This window comes from Chinchilla lanigera, unplaced genomic scaffold, assembly GCF_000276665.1.
Source record: "Chinchilla lanigera isolate Chin_1 unplaced genomic scaffold, ChiLan1.0 scaffold00010, whole genome shotgun sequence".
In the NCBI taxonomy this organism is placed as follows: domain Eukaryota; kingdom Metazoa; phylum Chordata; class Mammalia; order Rodentia; family Chinchillidae; genus Chinchilla; species Chinchilla lanigera.
In genome coordinates, this window is record NW_004955411.1 from 19,651,811 (window position 1) to 19,671,389 (window position 19,579).

At 34.1% G+C, this 19,579-nt stretch overlaps 1 protein-coding gene across 4 annotated transcripts in view; it reads right to left on the bottom strand.

Annotated features, from left to right (window-relative positions):
- Positions 1-335: 335 nt before the first annotated feature.
- The window catches only part of Epha7 (EPH receptor A7), a 163,273-nt gene continuing 144,029 nt past the window's right edge, over positions 336-19,579 (bottom strand). For 2 of the 4 annotated variants that reach the window (XM_005377772.2, XM_005377770.2), the window contains exons 10-17: positions 17,788-17,913; positions 16,559-16,744; positions 15,701-15,762; positions 14,406-14,615; positions 13,601-13,750; positions 5,821-6,014; positions 4,490-4,645; positions 336-2,319 (exon numbers count right to left, since the gene is read on the bottom strand). In XM_005377772.2, coding sequence (XP_005377829.1) covers positions 2,205-2,319; positions 4,490-4,645; positions 5,821-6,014; positions 13,601-13,750; positions 14,406-14,615; positions 15,701-15,762; positions 16,559-16,744; positions 17,788-17,913 — 1,199 coding nt within the window. In that variant the 3' untranslated portion in view covers positions 336-2,204. Of the gene's footprint in view, positions 2,320-4,489; positions 4,646-5,820; positions 6,015-13,600; positions 13,751-14,405; positions 14,616-15,700; positions 15,763-16,558; positions 16,745-17,787; positions 17,914-18,739; positions 19,234-19,579 lie in introns of those variants that run through there. The other 2 variants (XM_005377771.2, XM_005377773.2) reach the window with 2 other exon arrangements.

Here is a 19,579-nt window from a genome sequence, read left to right on the forward strand (position 1 = left end):
ATGAACGAGAAAAGAACTTCATTATTAGTGAGTCTAGAATCCAAACGGAATTAAGAACACTCACTCAAACTCTTTCACTCATTCTCACAAAGGCCAATGCTACTGATTAGGATTGTAAAGTGCTGTACTTAGTATAAACACTTGTATACACTGCAGACACTGAAAAATAACCCTCAAGCACATTGTGTTATAGTTCCAAAAATATATTTACAGTCTATTACAAAGATTACAAATGGAAGTGTCTAGGTGACTGTATTACGCTAATTAAAATTATTTTTACAGATTTTTTTTCCTTAGGGACAAAAACATTTTAGTGAAATTAAAATGATCTTCTAGTCAATCAAAAAATAAATTAAAATATCAAATAACACTGTACAGTGATTTAAAAGGAAAAAAAAAGGGTGGGGAGGGGTTTGGGAAGCGATCCATTTGAGTTTTTCTATAGCCATCTTTGGTCCTAAATGTGGGAAAACACATAATGTAGCACTGAAAATACCTGTTCTTTTGTGATGCTCTGCAAGTAAAATAGAAAAATATAGTGCATTTTCAATGTATTCAGAGCCCACTACAGAGAAATGTGTGTACAAAACAAGACAGTATAAATAAAATTTACAAGTTTTACAAAGGAACATTTACAGATTTTGTTTCTGTTGTTTGTTTGTGGATGTCCACATTATCAAACAAGACCAATTATGACCGATCCCTGGGATCTTTCTCTATTAAAATCATTATAAACAGCCCAATTTTCTTTGGAAGTATAACAGTTCAATTCTGGGGTAGTTCATGATTTTCATAACTTTTGAAAGCATTACTCACAATATGTATACATTCCTGAAATAGCTATAAAGACACATTTAATTATTGCTTATGAAATTCTAACACAGTAATCAAATAATGTGGTTTAATAAATAAAGTTTGTTGTTTAAAAAAGCCAGATCCTTAGCCTCTTCCTTCCAGGATAAAAAGAGTTCTTTCAATGAACAGGTTTCTCGCATCAGTGTTCACAAATAAAAGACTTTTTGTGTTGTTTTGTTTTAACCGCAATGGTATACTCTATGCAGCAGATTTGTTTTCGAATGGTGAAAATTGTGAACTGCCCCTTTTATCATGCTTCAGAGTTCTAGTATAAAACATAATTTCTTTCCTTTCATATTTGGACTGCATTTCAACAGAAAAGAATAGAAAATATATGTTAACTATTTCTCTTAAATTGCTTAATGTCACAAGACTGAAAAATCTTGATATACTCAGAAGAACTTTAGCTAACACTGGATAGTTCTTGCTTTCAGAGACTTGCGTTCACCAGCGTTCTTCAGATGAAGTGCTTCATCTTTTTTAAATATAGTCATGAACCTAAAATTTAAGTTTTGTTAATTAAATCCTGTCTAGTAAAATCACTCTATAAACAATCTGTTAAAAGTGCCTTAGAGTATTTATGGATCATTATTGCTTTTCTTTTTTCATTGAAAAGTTAGTGTGTTGTTTCATTTTTACAAAAAAATTTATTTTTAAAAAATATCAGAGCTCTTGGCAACTAACGTTTTCTGGACTACCTGCCAATTAGCAAACAATATCAAAACAGCACTGATTAAACAGAATCAAATGGCACAAAAAGGATACCAATGTTATGACAAAGATAAATCTTAATTCATGCTATTTTTTGTTGGTTTTTGTTCTGAGATTCTTTTCAAGGTACCCAGTGTAGTAAGGTGTCATAAATTTAACACTAAAAAGGTTCAAAGATATAAACAACTTTCTAAAACAAAGTCCTTATGAAGAATAAACACAAATGATTTTAAAAAGGAATAGCCTGAAATCACATATTTAAGGAAAATATTTCATTAACAATAAGATCATGATTTTATTTGACAAATATATTCTTTCTTAAATTCTTTATGTACATTTTAAAAAGTCTTTAAGATAAAAAGGAGGTTAGAGAGCTCAAGGTGTTTGGATGTTTTTCAGGTAGTACTTTGTTTATTGTCACTGCTGTTTTCCTGGCCACCAGTGGTGGATCCTAAATTCCCTTTTTATATATTCTGGTGGCACTTAGGAGTTCAAGTCTATAGGTGCTTCTTACATCTTCTCTTCTGTCGGAAGGACCCAGTACATCACCTGTCTGCTAGCAGCATTCTATGCATATACTGAAGGCCAGTACTGTTCTCTTGAAGTCTGTGAACTCCCTCATAAGGGAGAAGCGCGTATCACACTTGAATGCCAGTTCCATGTAGATGTAGCATTTGTGCTCTCATGGTTTGAACGCTGCTCATGATTTTCTTTTGATGGCCAACCAGTGTGATCCCTAAACTCATCACATCTCTGAAAAAGACAAATATTTTTATTAGGGACTTTACAAAGAATTTGTAAGTTGTAACTGTCCTCAGGGGCTTCACTAGCTACTCTTACCTTTCAGAGTTCTTGGTACCAGACTGTATTTCTACAGGGATTACGTTAGCAACCTATACCATCTACATTCTACGCTCTCAACTTGCCATGGAGGTTATTTCTGAACTGTTCTGAAGTATTTATTATATGCAGTGTTGTTCAAATCTTTACAATTATTATGAACATATGGTCAGGAAATGTTATTTGAAATGTACTTTGGAATCTAGCTGGGCCTACAAGTTTTAATCAGACAAATAGGATACTGTGTGGATAGAAATACCCCCTGAGATATAGTAGGAAAGTCAGGAATTACCAGGGTTATCCCATACTTACATACTTTGTGTTTGCTGGCAAGGGCTATACCACTGAGCGATATCCCCAACCTTTTTTATTTTTTATAATTTTTTAAAGTTTAAGTTGCTGAGGCTGGCCTTGATTTTAGGGTCTTCTTATTTCAGTCTTTGGAGTAGGTGGGGGTGCAGATGTGAGACAACACCCCTGGTCAATCAAAACCTTTATACTGAGGAGCTTAATTATTGTGTTAGTAATTCTAAGCACGTTATTTATTGTATACTTCAGTTCACTTATTTGGCTATATGTTAGGGGAAACATTTTATAAGCAGTCCAATGCTTACTGTTAAATTTGAAATGTTTATTGTACCTATTTATGCAATTTTGCCTTTTCTAATAGCCAGAAAGATTGAGTTTAGCTTTTTACAAGGAGCAAAAACAAAATAAAACAAAAAGAAGCTAAAGCATTATAATACTATAGTATTTCACAGCAGGAACTTTAAGAAGCATAGTTTTTCAGATTACTGTGAGGACCAGTTCTGAATATACTACTTTTACCCACATACAGATTTGAATAAAACCAAACAAGAGAACACGCACATGTTTAAATTCACGTACATACCATTTCCTGATGTACACCAGGAAGAGCATTTGATTGCTGGTTTCATTTTCATGTGGGAAATGTGAAGCCCTTCTCATGTCAGCACATAAATAATTTTTCATAGCTGGGTGTGGTGGTGCACACCTGCAATCCCAGCACTCAGAAGGCTGAGACAGGAGGATTGCTGTGAGTTTGAGGGCAGCCTGGGCTATATAGTGAGTTCAAGGCCAATCTGCACTACAGAGTGAGACTGTCTTGAAAAAAGAAGAAAGAAAGAGAGAGACAGAGAAGGAAAGAAAAAAGGAAGGAAGGAAGGAAGGGATAGAAGGAAGAAAGAAAGAATAGAAGGAAGAGAGAAAGGGAAGGAAGGGAAGGAGAAAGAAAGGAAGAAAGAAAGAACACCACAAATGGCATCTTGATAATGTTTCTCAGCTTTAGACACACTGCCTGGGAGGGACTACATCTCCCATGAGCGCTGTGCTGTAGGCAGGGAAACTGAGGTTTGAGATGTTAAACAGATTTTCTAAACCCACACAGTCAGTAATGCAGCTAGGAAGCAAAATTTAGTTCTTAACTTCAAGTGTATAGCAATTTCACAAGTTGTTCTATTGGGTCATTTTTTAGGGTTAAAACAATTCAATCAATCACATACTTCCCAAAGAGTAAATAAAACTCTTATAGTTATTTGAATTAAGCTTCCTAAGACCTCATCAGGGAGGAATTATATTGGACATTCTAATGTATTTTGGAATTGGACATGAGATTGTGAGTTTTTTAGTGTCTGATATAAACATGGTACAAGAAATTCTTCTCTGCAGTGGGAAAAGTTCTCCTAGACAGCAGGAACCTAAATGATACAGTAGTTAAAGAAAGAGGAAGCCTCACTGGGTAGTGTCTAGAACACCCGTGTTGCTGCAGTAATTGTCATATACCAGCCAAGTTAGCTTAGAGAAGAGATTGAATCTACCCAAGCCTTGCCTTCCTCATTTATAAAATAGGTACACAACTATTCCCATCATCAAATGCTAACCGTGAGGATTTAAAATAAACGCATGTTAAAAGGCCTATTACAAAGTAAGCACTTTTTGAAGGAATGTTTTCTTCCCCGATTTTGTGCTTCTTATCTGTTTAGTAGAGAGAAGCTAGCCAATGTAGGAAATGTGGATTGTACCTAATCACTTGTTAAAGGTAATTTTAAAAGTTTCAGCTTACTCAATAGTCATCCTAGCCACTGACTCAAGGGAGTTATAACCAGCCGCTGTGAAGTTATCTTTATATCTCTCCATCTTAATAGCTTGCAGCCATTCTCCAACTGAGCAAAAGGTAGTGAAGTCGGGAGCGTTTTGATCCAGAAGAGGGCTTATTGGCCTAGATAAAAATAAAGCAGAAAAAATAAATAGTCACATGAACAACCAAAAAAGTATAGTAATGTCTTAGCCACACAAGAATAATGGTATAAGGAGTAAAGTTAAATATTTTAATTTATTATACAGGCACAGATGAACAGGTATGATAATAAAAACCTAGAGTATGCCGCTTACCCAGTAAACACAAATTCCTGAATTTAAATTTTATTTTGATGTGATACCCATTAGGTTGTATCTTCCACATGTTATTAAAAGTACAGCTGATGGGTATTTAAATTAGTAAATATTTATTCATTTGCTTCTTCAAAAGTACGTAAGAGCTGGGTGTAGCGGTGCACACCTGTTATCCCAGCACTCGGGAGGCTGAGACAGGAGGATCTTGAGAGTTCAAGACCAGCCAGGTCTACAAAGTGAGCTCAAGGCCAGCCTGACTGCATAGCAAGACCTTGTCTCAAAAAGACAGAGAGAAAAAAAAAGTATATAAATGGGAGTAAAGGAAGCACAGCTGGGTATGTGTTAATTTCCTCAGGCTACAAGAGTGCTATTTAGAATTCTGTGTGTCCACTGTCCCAGCAGCATCTTGTGTGGACCATAGGAGTTCATGCACCTGCACAAGGGCCTGACCCGTGGCTGCCAATGAGGTCAGAGTATCAAGTTTTCCCGGCACCTGGAGCTGAATAACCACTAATATGCATTACAATGGAGAAAGCCAAATGAGAAGAAGGAGTGGACTTTTCAAATGTATGTACCGCTTAAATCATATGTTGAGCTACTTTTGCAAACTTTAACTTCACAGAAGCATTTTATTAAAAAACTTAAAGCAAAACATTGAAGAAGGCAATATGTATATAATGAAAAGTAGGTCAACAGTAATAAAAACCCATACAATTTGGTACTGCAAAAATAAAATGCTACTTTGTCACAAAATTCAGTTTAGCAAGTTTTCTGAAAGAGAAAGTGAGTTGTACAATTTTTAAGAGAAAATAATAAATAAATTCTCTTTAAACAGTAGTTTAGGTAAACCATCCACCCAGAAAAATGACTGTAAATGTATGTAATATGGATTAACATTTCAATACAGCAATCAATAAATTATTGCAGTGGGGTTAATGAGATAAAAGGTTTATGGGAATATGTTAATGTCATCCAGATTCTCTCCCATCAAGTATTTCTTACCTACTACAAGTTCCCAGGGGTGTTTTCAGACTATTTGGATTTCGAATCATTTTGTCTAGAATTCCAACTATCTGTTCAAACTTTGGCCTCTCAGCACGTTCCTTCTGCCAGCAGTCCAGCATGAGCTGGTGAAGGCCAGCGGGGCAGTCCATGGGTGCTGGTAAGCGATAACCTTCTTCTATTGCTTTTATAACCTGACAGCCAAGAGGACATTAAAATATTACTGAGTTTCAATTACAATCAAAGGAACTGCTTGGTAGGCAGTATTATTTATCCAGATAAGACTGAGACACATTGCTTTGCAAATACACTGATTTACTTACTTTTTTTCCAAAACATTCATAAATATTAAGCATGTTATTAAGGGGCTCATGAAGTGCAGGATATGATGACATTTTCTAGTTAATTCAGCAATAGGAAGCAGCAATTAAGTTCACCAAGGTGCAAGAGATGGAAACATATTTAATGTCATCCCAGAAGTTTTCAAAAGGGAGCATGTTATGGAACTATTTTACTTCTATAAATTGTGAGCATACATCTTGGCTATAAATTAAGAAAAAGTCTGCAAGTGGAAAAGGAAATTAAATTACTCAGAGTAATAAAAGATTCACCACAGATGAGTGCAAATGACACTTTCAAACAGACAGCAAAATATGTGAATATACAATGACAGAAAATATTACCAACCAACTATTCCTTTAAAAAATGACAAGCTTAGTCGTTAACTGTTGTAACTGGTGTGTGGAGCCAGTTCGTGCTGGATCACAGAAAGTGATCCTATTCCTTCCTACTCAGATCCAGAGCCTTCATGCTAGCAGATAGAAATCAACGTAGAGGAGGATGGAAAAAATTAAAAGGAAGGGTTTCCTCACCCAGAGTCCTGGTGTTTAAACTTTTATTAGCATGCCTCTATGCATATGTAATAGCAGCCTGAGACCCTGTTCATTTCAAACTTGGAATGTTAATTAAAAATAGGTTTTCACGAACTTTTCCACCTGACAATCAGAATGTCTAACTTATTTATGCAAATATTTTATTTACACAGAAAACAGAAGACCTTAAAAATGAAACATTTTTAAAGAGCTGAGTAGCACAGAGAAGATAATGTGAAGATAAAAAACACAAATACGAAGAACTTTATTCAAAGGGGAATAACAATCCATTGACACATATAATAGCAGTAAAAATGGAAGACAAAATGACTTCCTGAAAAAAAAAAATAACAAGTTTTTGAAGACAATAAAGTCATAAGTAGACAGACAAAAGGTGGCTTTAATAAATGCTAATGACCTTAATATCTTTAGGGAAATATGTCCAGGAGATTCATATTGACATTTAAGAACACCATAATAAAACTATGTTAACATAATTGCAATGACAATTTTGGGGGAAAATCTTTTGAATATGTGGAAAATTTAAGAATCTACTTTAAAATTTAATTGCAGGAAAATCTGTGTGGTTAAACTGATAAAATACAAAAGTTAAATAGATAAATTTAATTATAGTACATTTGAAAGGTACTGCAAATATAAATCTTGGCTCTAATCCTCTCCTAGTCACAAGGTCATAGTACTTCCATCAGCCTCCTATTGTCTCAGCAGGAAGCTTCACAGGTGTCTCTCACTCTAAATTTAAACTTGAACTTATTTTCCTTCTGACCTTTTTCTATTTCACTTAATGGCAGTATCAGTCATTGCAGTCAAAAGGCTGAAAACATCATCCCTTCCTTTTCTTTTGCACATAACCACTCAGTTACCACTTTCTGATGATTCTACATCTTAAATACAATATATACTAAGTACTAGAAAAGTATTTTTCACTCCCTGAAGAAGTATATGGTCATTGTCCCATCGGTAAGTCTTTACAAAGTCCCCTAGCATGAACTACTTTCCTAAGGACTTTATTTTAAACAAAAATTACAGAGCAAATACTTTAGCTTTAAGTGATCTTAAATAAGCAGTGATGATAACAAATGCTAACAGAAGCCATCTGTTAGAATTTTAAAGTTTTTGACAATATAATTATATGTGGTGGATCACTGTAAACACCCATCTGAAATATCCCTCTTTAAAGCTATTTCTCCTCTAAGCAAACATACACAAATGGTAACTCTGCAAAGATCACAAATATATAAGTAGAGGAGGAATTCTACACTAACAGAAGCATTTTAAATGAGAAAAACTTCATGTGGTTTTGTGTAATATTCCAGTAATAATACTGTACTTGGACCCAAAGGTGTTATAAGTTCAATAATTTAGATAAAAGCAAGTATTGTGTACTTTTAGAAAGCTTGGTTGAATGATTTAAACAATGGTCTCATTTGTGAATAAATAAACTCTAACTTCTAAAATTTTATGTACTCAAAATAGCCACATCATAAGCAATTGCAGGGACATTTTTTCATTGGCTAAAGAATGGTTTTCCTTTACTTGAAGTTGCTTGAATTTGAGCATATGCAATATCCTTCTGATTTGATGGAACTGAACTCTACTGCTCATAACTTAGTTCAGTGTTCAATTTTCCATCAGCTGCTAATCTACTTCTCTGCCTGCTGCTTCTTCAGGTATCCCTAACGAAACGATGCAGATAGAATTTCTCTTCCCTTCCACTGATCCTTTAAAATATAAATCTAAATCTGTTCATGATCTTCTTGACTTACGTTTCTTCCACAGGGCATCAAGCTTTTATCACAACATTCAGAACTCCTGAGCTGTGAGCACAATGTATTCTTAACCCTTTGTGTCAGTGAACAGAGCACAGTGCCTGCCGCTCAGTGACTCTTACAGGAATGAAAGAGTTAAAGGACCTCTCTAGGTAACAATTACATTATAGAAACCTGATGAAGCCTATTGTTATAGCAGAGGAACAATACTGATCTCAACACAAAGCACAATTTCTTGCCACGTAAGTTTCCAAAATTTTAAAGGAGCAGCAGCAGAGTATAAAGCATCAAGCAGTCTCCTAACAAGAGGAAGGAATTTGGGATCCTAAAGCTCCCATTGATAATCATTTCCCTGACCAGGGGAGCACTACAGATGTTTGCTGGGAATTCCTCTGTATAATTTAGGGTGGTTCGGAATAATCTAAAGTATTCCCTTTGAGGATAAGTCTGCCAATAGGAAATTACTTGGTCACAAACTGAACCTCAAGATTCTACAATTTGTATGTGGTTAAAAAAAAAAAAAATCAAAGAACAACTTACCTGTTAAGTACACAACTAATGATAGTGGAAAAAAATTTACTTAATACTTACTCTATGACTGGTTTTTAAACAGAAATTATTTCATTTGATTTCTATAAAAGTCTGGTTAGATAGGTATTATTATTATATTGACTCTAGAGAAAATAATCTTTAGCACATACAGATAGAAGAAAGGGCCAATATCATACAGCTGCCAACAAAAGAGATAGAATTTGATTAAGAGCTTATGTGGGGGGCTGAGGATTTAGCTAAGCGACAAAGAGCCTGCCTGGCAAGCGCAAGGTCGTGAGTTCGGTTCCTGGTACCGCAGAAAAACCAAAAAAAAAAAAAAAAAAGAGCTTATGTGGTTGTGAATGGCTTTGTATTTCCAAATAGGACAATAAGGAATACTTTCTGCAAATAGTTACATATTCTTGGAAACAACGAAGCAAGTAGATGAAATGACTGAACCTTTACTTCTTAGAGGATTATGTGCTTATTTACTGAACTCATTTAAAATTTGTAAAATTACCAGAAACCCCTTGGATTTGTCTGCGCTGATGTACCCTTACTACTAATAAGAGTCAGAGAAAATATTGATAGAAACTCTACATCCAGATGTTCCCAGAAGAACAGGAAGTGATAAGGGCAAGCAGCATTTTCTAAAGGACTTCAGCGGCAAACCAGAGATCATTGCTTTGTCATATACTGTTAAGAAATACATAGAAATAAAGCCAAAGTTACTGATTGAGAAAGGTTTCCATATTATCACAGTGTGACCATGATAATTAGATTAAAAAGGAGCCTGGGAAGACATCATCATGATGGGCCTGTAATAACTCAAAGTGGAATATAACAAGATCAGTTTCTGTCTTCTGCTTAAGGCTCATTTTCATTTCATTAACCTCACAATAACATGACCTACATTTTTACAATTAAACATGCTGGACTGCACTTAGTGGATTATGTCAAGGTTTTAGCAAAATATCTTGCAGTTTTATGTCTATCTTAATATGAAAAAATACAAAGTCATAAATCAGTGGTGATTACTCAATGGATAAAATGGAGGGCTTACAATCTAGTGAAGAATAAATTTAGTTATAAATATATTTTAAAGGTATTAAAGACTTAATGGATGATTTGAAGGAATTATCTTTATGTCCTATATCTTTATGGAACCTTATTTTTTTATTATCCTAATGACGAACTACTAATAAAATTAACAACTTATTGATCTACCCTAAAATAAGAAAAAATTATTTTGTTGAGGAATACAAACAGAATAAAACCTATACAATAATTTGAAGCTTTCATAACTCAAAAGCAAAGAACCTTTTTTTGGGTTAATGAAGATATAAGTTCAGTTGAAAGACAGCTGTTGTGAAAGCCCAAAGAGGATTTTCAAGTTTTTGCAGTGTTTATTATGCTTGACCATATTTACATAAAGATTTTTCTTTGAAAGGGCATTAATGGAAAGAGCTAAAATCTGCAGACTTTTCTGAGGATGTGCAGTTGAAAATCTATTTGGAAAGCTTACCTCTTGATTTTATCAGCAGATGTCTATATGTAACTAACGCATTGCAGTTAAAATCGAAGAAGTTTTATGTATAAGAAAATAAAAATAAGTGCTCACTCAAGTTTTACTCAAGGGATAAACTAGCTGGGTGTGGTCTGGTCATTTATATGCAGACTGGTTTTCCCTAAATTTCTCTTGCTCATTGCTTTGGCCAGAGTGAAGCCAAGCCTCTCGACAACTAACTGACTTAGTGACTTGTACATAACCTTTTTTCTTCCTTCATTGTGATTATAGAAATCTCATCTCATTCATCACAGTCTAGAATTGGTGGACTTGCTTAGAAATGTAACCATCACTTTTTCATGGTGTCTTAAGAAAAATTTTAAAATCCAAGGCATTTTAAATTTGAGGGCTTTCTAAAATCCCCGACAAATGTCTAGCTCATAAATTTAGACAATGCAAAATGAATTGTACACTTAAATCCATCTAGGTGACTTAAATATCTTTATCTGTAACCATTTCTACATGAAAATTTGATTAGGGCAATCAGTCCAGAAAAATACAATATATACCTCTACACAGGTATATATCCTACATATGCTAAGGAGTTCAAAGATCTCTTTAGTCTCTCCATGAAGTCTTCAGATAGATGCCATGTAAAAAAACTTTTTTCCAAAAATGTTAACCCAGAATTATTTTGAATTATTCAGTTTTTCTCCACTTGCATATTGAATATTATACATTCAGTTGCTAAAAGTATTTTAACAGTGTCACTGTCAAAAAATGAATATTATACAATAAGAGCATGAATATCCATTTCACAATAAAAGCTGATATATCAGATAATTTATTAGTACTCTATAAATTCCTATCTGATTTTAACTCAGAACTTAAAAATGAAAAATAAATAAATGAAAGGAAGAAGTCAAAGAGGATGATGCCAAATATTCAGTCAGAGCAAAACTCTGCCTATATAATTCCATGTAATCACTTAAAATATTTATTCATCTTTAGTATAATGAGTCTATAGTTATGAGTCATTTTTCAGATAAAGAAACAGCAGTTAGTATTGAAATTAGAGATTTTTTTTTTCCTTCTTAATAATTTTCATTATTGTGTTTGGAAGTTAAGTGAACTTTGAATTTAAATCATCTTATATCCCTGTCAGCCCTTTTATGTTTGAATCTGATATAAAAGAAGGTGTCAAAAGAAATGAAACTCCATGAAGTGTCTGGGGAATGTAAATATTTCTCTTTCTCTGCCCCAAGGATTTGTTTGGCCATATCTTGACAGTCCATGAAATCTCTGACACTGAGACCTGTCAAATATTAACAACTTTGCCTCTGCCAAAAGGACTCATCATTTAGACTTTCACTTTGAATCATAAAAATAAAGCAACAAAAAAAAAACCAAGTAAAAAGTTTCATGTAATTGCTGAATTCAAAATATCAAAATACTTAAACTCATTAAAAATTTTGCCCATTTCAATTAGAACATTTCAGTTAACATGGATATCGGGAGGTACATGCACCAAAAATAACCTTCCCTACCACAGATCAACCGCAGCCTTACTTTAGTTGTCTAAATATAAGTTTTGAGAGACATAGGAATGTGATATGGACCGTTTTAAAATTATAAACAAGGATATTGTTTTAATATAACATTTTCATAATTGCTTTTTGAAAACTAATGCGGTTGTAACTATAGCCAGCTTCTATTGCTGTCATTGTTTACACAATACTTTGAGAGCTAGCAACTCCAAACTAGTTTGCTGGCCATATTTATATTCTAAATGACAATGCAAGCTCTCCTTAAGCATTGATTATGTTTTTCTTCCCTTTCCAAGAGCTTATACTTGTAATGAGTTCCTAAGTCCTTCAAAGAAGCATTTCAGCAGTTTATCCTGACATAATGTGCTTTTCCAAAACTCAGCAGTGAGTTTTATTTAGTATCTTTGTTTTGTTTGTTTGTTTGTTTGTTTTCTGGTACCAGGAATAGAACTCACGACCTCGCACTTGCCAGGCAGGCGCTGTGCCACTGAGCTATATCCCCAGCCCCCAACTAGTATCTTTGTTACAGGAAACATGAGTCCCTTTGGCTGGACTCAATACATCACCTGAGACTTTTGCTTCTGGACTCTTCAAGATGCTGTCTTGGAGAATTTTCTCATCATGTGTACACAAGATCTTCACCAAATTTCCACATAGTTCCATCTAGGGAACATTCTTAGATTCTGTAGTTTCTCTACAGGTATCTAAATTTCACTCACATTTTCAATAGGCTGAACTATATGAATTTGCCAATATTTAAATGTTCTCAACTGACAGAAATGGGATTGTATGAAGTTCAACCTAATTAAAGCAAATATTTATTTGTGCACATATGTGATCACTTATTAATAGTATCTTCATATACAATATATGTTTCTATGAATTGTTCTCAGCTCCTTTTCTCAAAGCATTGCAATGTGTTTTATGTCTTAGTATGTCCTCATAACAACAGGATATCCATATTTAATAAGTCATATATCTATGAAATTTTCAAGGATATTCTCCTTGTGATTGCAGTGTAAATCATTGCTACAAAACACCATCGATTATAAAATCTAGATTGTATCATGAGATTAAAATGTGACATAGGCAACAATAGGCAATTTAAACAGATTTTTTTCAGAACAATAGAAGATAAAGGCAGCTAAGCTTTAAAGAAAAAAATATGCAGCTTAATCCTTTTTCGCCTCCATTCCACAAAGCGTTCCTTTCTGGAGCTTTCTTTACATAACCATGCAAATATCATCAGTATCTTTATTAAAGAGGAAACGTCCTTTGTAATCTTCCTCTATGCCAATAGAAATGAAAGGAAAAGAGAAAATAACTGTTCAGAATGAAAACCAAGATAAAACTAATAGAAGCATTAACTTATAATTCATTGTGGTAATCTGCAGTCATAATTGTGGATAACTGAGAAAACACAATGTCATAATTCTACGGAAAGTTCTTAACGAGTTATTATCTATATGATCCAACAGGAAAGGATATTACTAATGTATTAAATCCCTTTTGATTAAACAGTATAACACCTACGTCTTGATTTGACATGTCCCAGTAAGGTCTTTCTCCGTAAGACATAACTTCCCACATGACTATGCCATAGCTCCATACATCACTGGCTGAGGTGAATTTCCGGTACTGGATAGCTTCCGGTGCTGTCCACCTTACTGGAATTTTCCCACCCTAGTATGAAAAGAAGTTGGTATTTTAAATGTATATAATAGCTTATAAATCATTTAGGTCTACTGTTCAGTATTTGCACATTAATTGGCAGCTCAGAGCATAGAGTCTATCAGGCTTGAATCCTTCTAAGTATATTTAAAGTTACTAACTTTTTTATAAGACTCTCCCTACAAGTTTTCATTTTCCAGACAACTGTACTGAATAGGTCTAAGAAAAGACAGAAAAATTAAGCAAATTTACTAACAAATTGAAGGGAAGTATGAAATATTAAAAGACATTTTCATACAATCTTATTTTTTCTAATATTACAGAATTAGGAGAATTAGCACAGGAAATCTATTTTAGAATTTTTATTGAGTATCTCTTTGTCTTGAGCTATGGACTGGGCAGTGTATGAACTGTATAGTGTTTATAGGAACACACTAACAGAGGGGAAGCCATGCTATCACTCTTAGTATTTCCCTCCGTCACTTACATGTAGATTGCAATACAACAATCATTTTCCACAAGGGAAAAAAAAGCTACCCAAAATGCTGGATCAATTTGCCTCTTTCGAGAGAAATTGCTGTTTAATGTTGTATAAGTCCTGCTTTCATGGCAGGAAAAGCTTAAGAATCTTAGGAATATGAAGAAGCACAGCAATAGTGTTTCTTACAGTAGTTGTATAGACAGCTTCCGGATCATCCTCTATAACCCGGGACAGGCCAAAGTCTGACACTTTACAAACAAGGTTGCTGTTGACGAGAATATTGCGAGCCGCAAGGTCCCTGTGAACATATCCCATATCAGCCAAGTATCTCATTCCAGCAGCAATTCCTCTCAGCATTCCGACTAGCTGAATGACTGTAAATTGCCCATCGTGTTTCTGCAGGAAGACAAAACAGAAGTTCAGATAACTGTTCTTCAAAGGAGACAAAAATCACTATAAAAATTGTCTGCAAGCTTGTCATTTACAATTGCAATAGTAAGTGCTGATTTTCTATGGACCCTGTGAAAAAACAAAACACGTGATGATTTAACTGACAACCAAATAAGATAATGTTGTGGCACTTGCTTCATTATTTATGTGAACTTGTTATTTTAATATTAACTAGTAGCAGTTTGAGTTTACATGTGTTTGAAAGTATATGTTAACTTTTGAGTCAAAGTTAGAAAAGGAATATCTAAAAGTATTACTTCTGACAGCTAAGTGTTCCCTAATGCCGCAAAAATTATATAAATAATCTAAAAATATTTAAAAAGATGAAGATGCATATGTTTTTTCCTCCAAGTTGAAATAAAAAGAAAGGACAAATATTTGATTGAAAATGAATAAAAATTTAAAAAGTAGAAAATGATTGTAGTGGCTAATTTTGGTTTCATTTTATTCCTCTATTTTGCTATTGACAGAAACATTGCTCGCAAGACTGAGAAATGTTTGCAATCAGACAGGCCACCACATTTTTCTGGAGTATTTTTAGCTCACAGATTTCTACAACTGCACACAAAAATGCTGAATATAGGACTCTGGCTTAAGTTGATGAATTTCCTAGGTTATGGCGCAGAGAGATGATCATTTGTGTACCATAAAGATACAGCCCTCTAAATTAAAATTTCTCTAAATCCTGATAGCTTATGAATCTACGTTGAAAACATCATGCTAGATCACACAAAATGACTTCTTTATATTATATTCTCCTTAGCATTTGGAAAATGTTAATATGTTTATCATCTTATTAACAGTCTCTAAGTGTGTAAGTAGTGTGTGTATATGCACTTGTCTTCACAGAAAGTTACATATCATTAATTAAAAATAATGATAATTGTATATTTTATAAACTTAATTCCCCCAAATGCAATAGAAATGGTTTTACAGAACACGTTCACATTTTACCTGGCAAAATGGAATGCAAATTTATATCAGTAGCATGTACGGAATATTCTGAATTGGGGGATAACTTCAGTTCTTACCCTGAGAAATGCATCTAGGGCTCCATTTTCCATGAATTCTATTACAATCATGACTGGTTTTCCTAAAATTGAAAAAAAAAAAAAAAAAACAGAAACATTATTTCAGAAGCCTGAGCTAAACTTTGGAGAGGCTGGCTGGTAAGATATGAGTATTTCTAATATTTCTAGTGCTGTTGTTAAACTCAGGAAAGTCATTAAATGTTAGGTTAGAGCGAGTCCATGTATCTAAAATTAAGTCATACACATAAAGATAGATGTGTTGTCTGACTCTTGTCTCGTAAGCAAAACACCAAGAAAATGATACTTACATAAAAATTACTTTTATGGCTTATGAAGCTAAAGAAAAACACCTATCAGTCTCTTCATGAATCACACTAATCTTTCAATTATTATCATATTTTCATTTATCTTGATTTCTTCTCTGAAGTGGCAACATATAGGAAGAATTAATCATATACAAAAAGTCATTCAGAATATACAATATATACCTAATTTTGTTTTTATTATGTACGTAGTAATAGTAATTTCTTTCTTTTTTTTTTTTTTTTTTTTTTTTGAGACAGGGTCTCACTATGCAGTTCAAGCTGGCCTTGAGCTCATTCTGAAGCCCAGGGCTGGGGATTTAGCTAAAAAGTGCCTGCCTGGCAAGCGCAAGGTTTGGTTCCTGGTACCGGAGAAAAACCAAAAAAAAACAAACAAACATTTTGTAGCCCAGGCTGTTCTCGAAGTCACAAAGATCCTCCTGTCTCAGCCTCCTGAGTGCTGAGATTACAGGCGTGCGCCACCACTTCCAGCTGAGTAGTACTAATTTCTGACAATCAGTTAACTCAACAAATGATAGGTACAATCATAAACTACCTCTTGTAACAACCCCTTCCAAATGGACCACATTTGGGTGGTCAAACTGTCCCATAATGCTTGCTTCACAGAGAAAGTCTCGCCTTTGTTTTTCCGTGTAACCGACTTTCAGTGTTTTTATGGCTACTGCAACATCTCTTTTCCCTGGCAGTTTCAAACGACCACTGCACACTTCTCCAAATTCTCCTGAAATAACAGAACACACAGGTACATTTCAATTTCTGAAATATGCTTCCTTCAAATCATTTTTTATTAAGAAAACATTTTCTCCCAGTTAAAATGAATGCATTCCTCTACACAAATGGTTCACATCCCTCATGGAAAGAATGACAAAATTAAACTAAACCTGGAAGGTACGTTTGAGCTCTTCATAGAAATTAAACTTTCCTAAAGTGTTAAGCAGGCTAGTACTTTTCAATTCAATCACCAAACATCCTTCAAGAGTTGACATTTAGATTTGAAATACACCTATACTGCCTAATAAAGTATAAGAGTACAATAACAAATACTAAATGTTGCCAGTGCTTTTAATGTTTGAGAAGCAAATATTTATCAAATATCTAAAAGTCTGGTATTTATATGTGTTATGTCTGCGGCATTTAAGGGACTTGGGTACAAAACTTTATGATTATTATGAAAATAGAGAAAATAATATACTCTTTAAATACTTCAAACATTAATTTTCTACATGAAGGATTTAAATCATAAAATAGCTAATACATACAAATACACAAGAAAAGATACAAATGAAACTTCAGGGGCTGGGGATTTAGCTCAGCGGCAAAGCGCCTGCCTGGCAAGCACAAGGTCGTGAGTTCAGTTCCCCGTACCAGAGAAAAAAAAAAGAAACTGCAGCATGGAGATGGCAAATCAAGTAAGTGGAAATGTAGACTCCATTCAGGAAGCTTCTAATTTTTTAAAAAACTAACAAATCATTTCTTGATCAACCAGCCCAAACTATTATGAAATAGTTTGAAAAACAGTATCTTAAAAATCCAACACAAAAGCAAATATCCACAGATTCTCTCTACCACGTGCTTCTTTTTTTTTTTTTTTTCACTTTTTTCCTTAAGATTTCATAAACAAGTTACAGCCCCATTGCTTCTAACAGTTCAGGTAAATGCAAAAGTTCTAGACTTGAGGTATAATTATTTGGCTGTCATTATGATGTATGACTTTCGATCCTGCCTAAATGGAACAGCTGAACAAGGAAGCTGCAGCAGCCTTACCTGCACCAATCACACGCTCAATTTTAATACAGGAGGCATCTAGCTCCTTGGCGAATTGATGGACAGCTCTATTTGGGTCCTCATAGGTTTCAGGGTCAATGTAGGTTTTGGTGCCTGGAAATTTAACTGTAATGATGTAAGAAAGCATGACTGTGATGAAGCAAAGCACTTATTGTGCAGTCAGCCCAGGAATTTCATTATGCAGAGTGCTTCTTGGAACAGTGAACTTGCTTCCACATCACCTGATTCACAGCAGTTTTAACAGACTACTTCAGTCTGTTGGCGTATAGGTATTATCTGCAAGCTTCTATAGGTAACATAGGATCCAGTTCATAGGTTACTAACTGAATTGCTTTTCCGGTAAATCAACAAAAGACATCCACCAAAATTTCTGACATGACTATCAGACTGGAGGTTTAATTAAATGCACTGCTATCATGGCATAGTTCAAGCCATATTGAGGTTTGTAATGGAGTTGGAAACACATTTATAAATCTATCAGTCAGTCAATCAATCAAATTAATACACCGGGAAAGAAGACATTTCATTTACAGGTAGACTACTACACTGACAGCAATATGAAAAACATTTAGACATCTTACTTTTTTTTTTTTTTTGATTTATTTTTAAAAGACCAACCACCGTTGACATATACATAAAATTAATACAAGATATGAGGGACTGCTATCACAGAATCAAAGAGAAATCTTCTAAAGACATAGTTTCATCTTCACCTTGAAGGGTAATAGAGGCCAGATGTACAAAATGCAGAGGAAAGTTAGAAAATTTACAATATTCCTGGGATCTCTTAACCAAGTATGACAGCAATTTGAAAGAGGAGTGGTTTATAGGAACTCTTAATTATAAGGCTTTGGAAGATCTTAATTGCTATGAAGAGGTAGCCAGTAAGCCTCACAAAAGGTAGAAAAAATTCAAACAACATAGAATCATCTTAAAAGTTAAAATCTTATTGAAATGCACCCAGAAGCATGCAGGTAACAGATAATGGAATGCTTTATAAGAAATCCAGTTACAATAATGTATTCCAAATAATCATTTGATTAAAGACAAAGATAAGATAGATAGGCATATATTTGGATATATTAATGCAATGAAAAAAATTACATTATATCCTTAAAAAAACTTTATTGTTTTTAACAAAGCCACCAAACAATCTTGTCATTAAATCTTACTATGTGGAGAACAATATATTTCTTCATATATATTACACTGCAGCCTAACTGTGCTTATGTCATCACATTAAATTAAAATTATCTCTTAAAAATAAACATATAACAAACAAAAAGAAGCATAGTGTAGAAAGGAAAATGGGATTTAAAAATCTTGATTTATTCTGTTGTAGTTGATTGTTTATCCAAAATTGATTGTCTTAAACAATTATTGTTGCAGTTTATAAAACTGACAGATGCTCATTTGTTACTAAAGCTGAACATGAAAAAAAAAACAACACAAGAAGAAAAGAGAGAGGGGATAGAAAGAGAAAAGAGAGAAGAAGGAATACAGGGGAGACGGGGGGAAGAGAAAGAGAGAGAAGGGAAGAAAACAATAGGTTAACCTCCTAGATCGGCAGGCAGATGGAGAAAGAGCCATCTTCTCCCTTTTAATTCTCTCTTTCTTTCTTTCATTGTTTTAAATTGTTTTTGTTTTTGATAAGTAAGTTAGATTGGACATACATAGCCTTCTGCATCTCAAACGGTTCTCTGATGGTTCTTTATTCAAGCTGTCATAAAACATTTTGACAGGCCAGACCTATTTTGGCATAAAAACATGA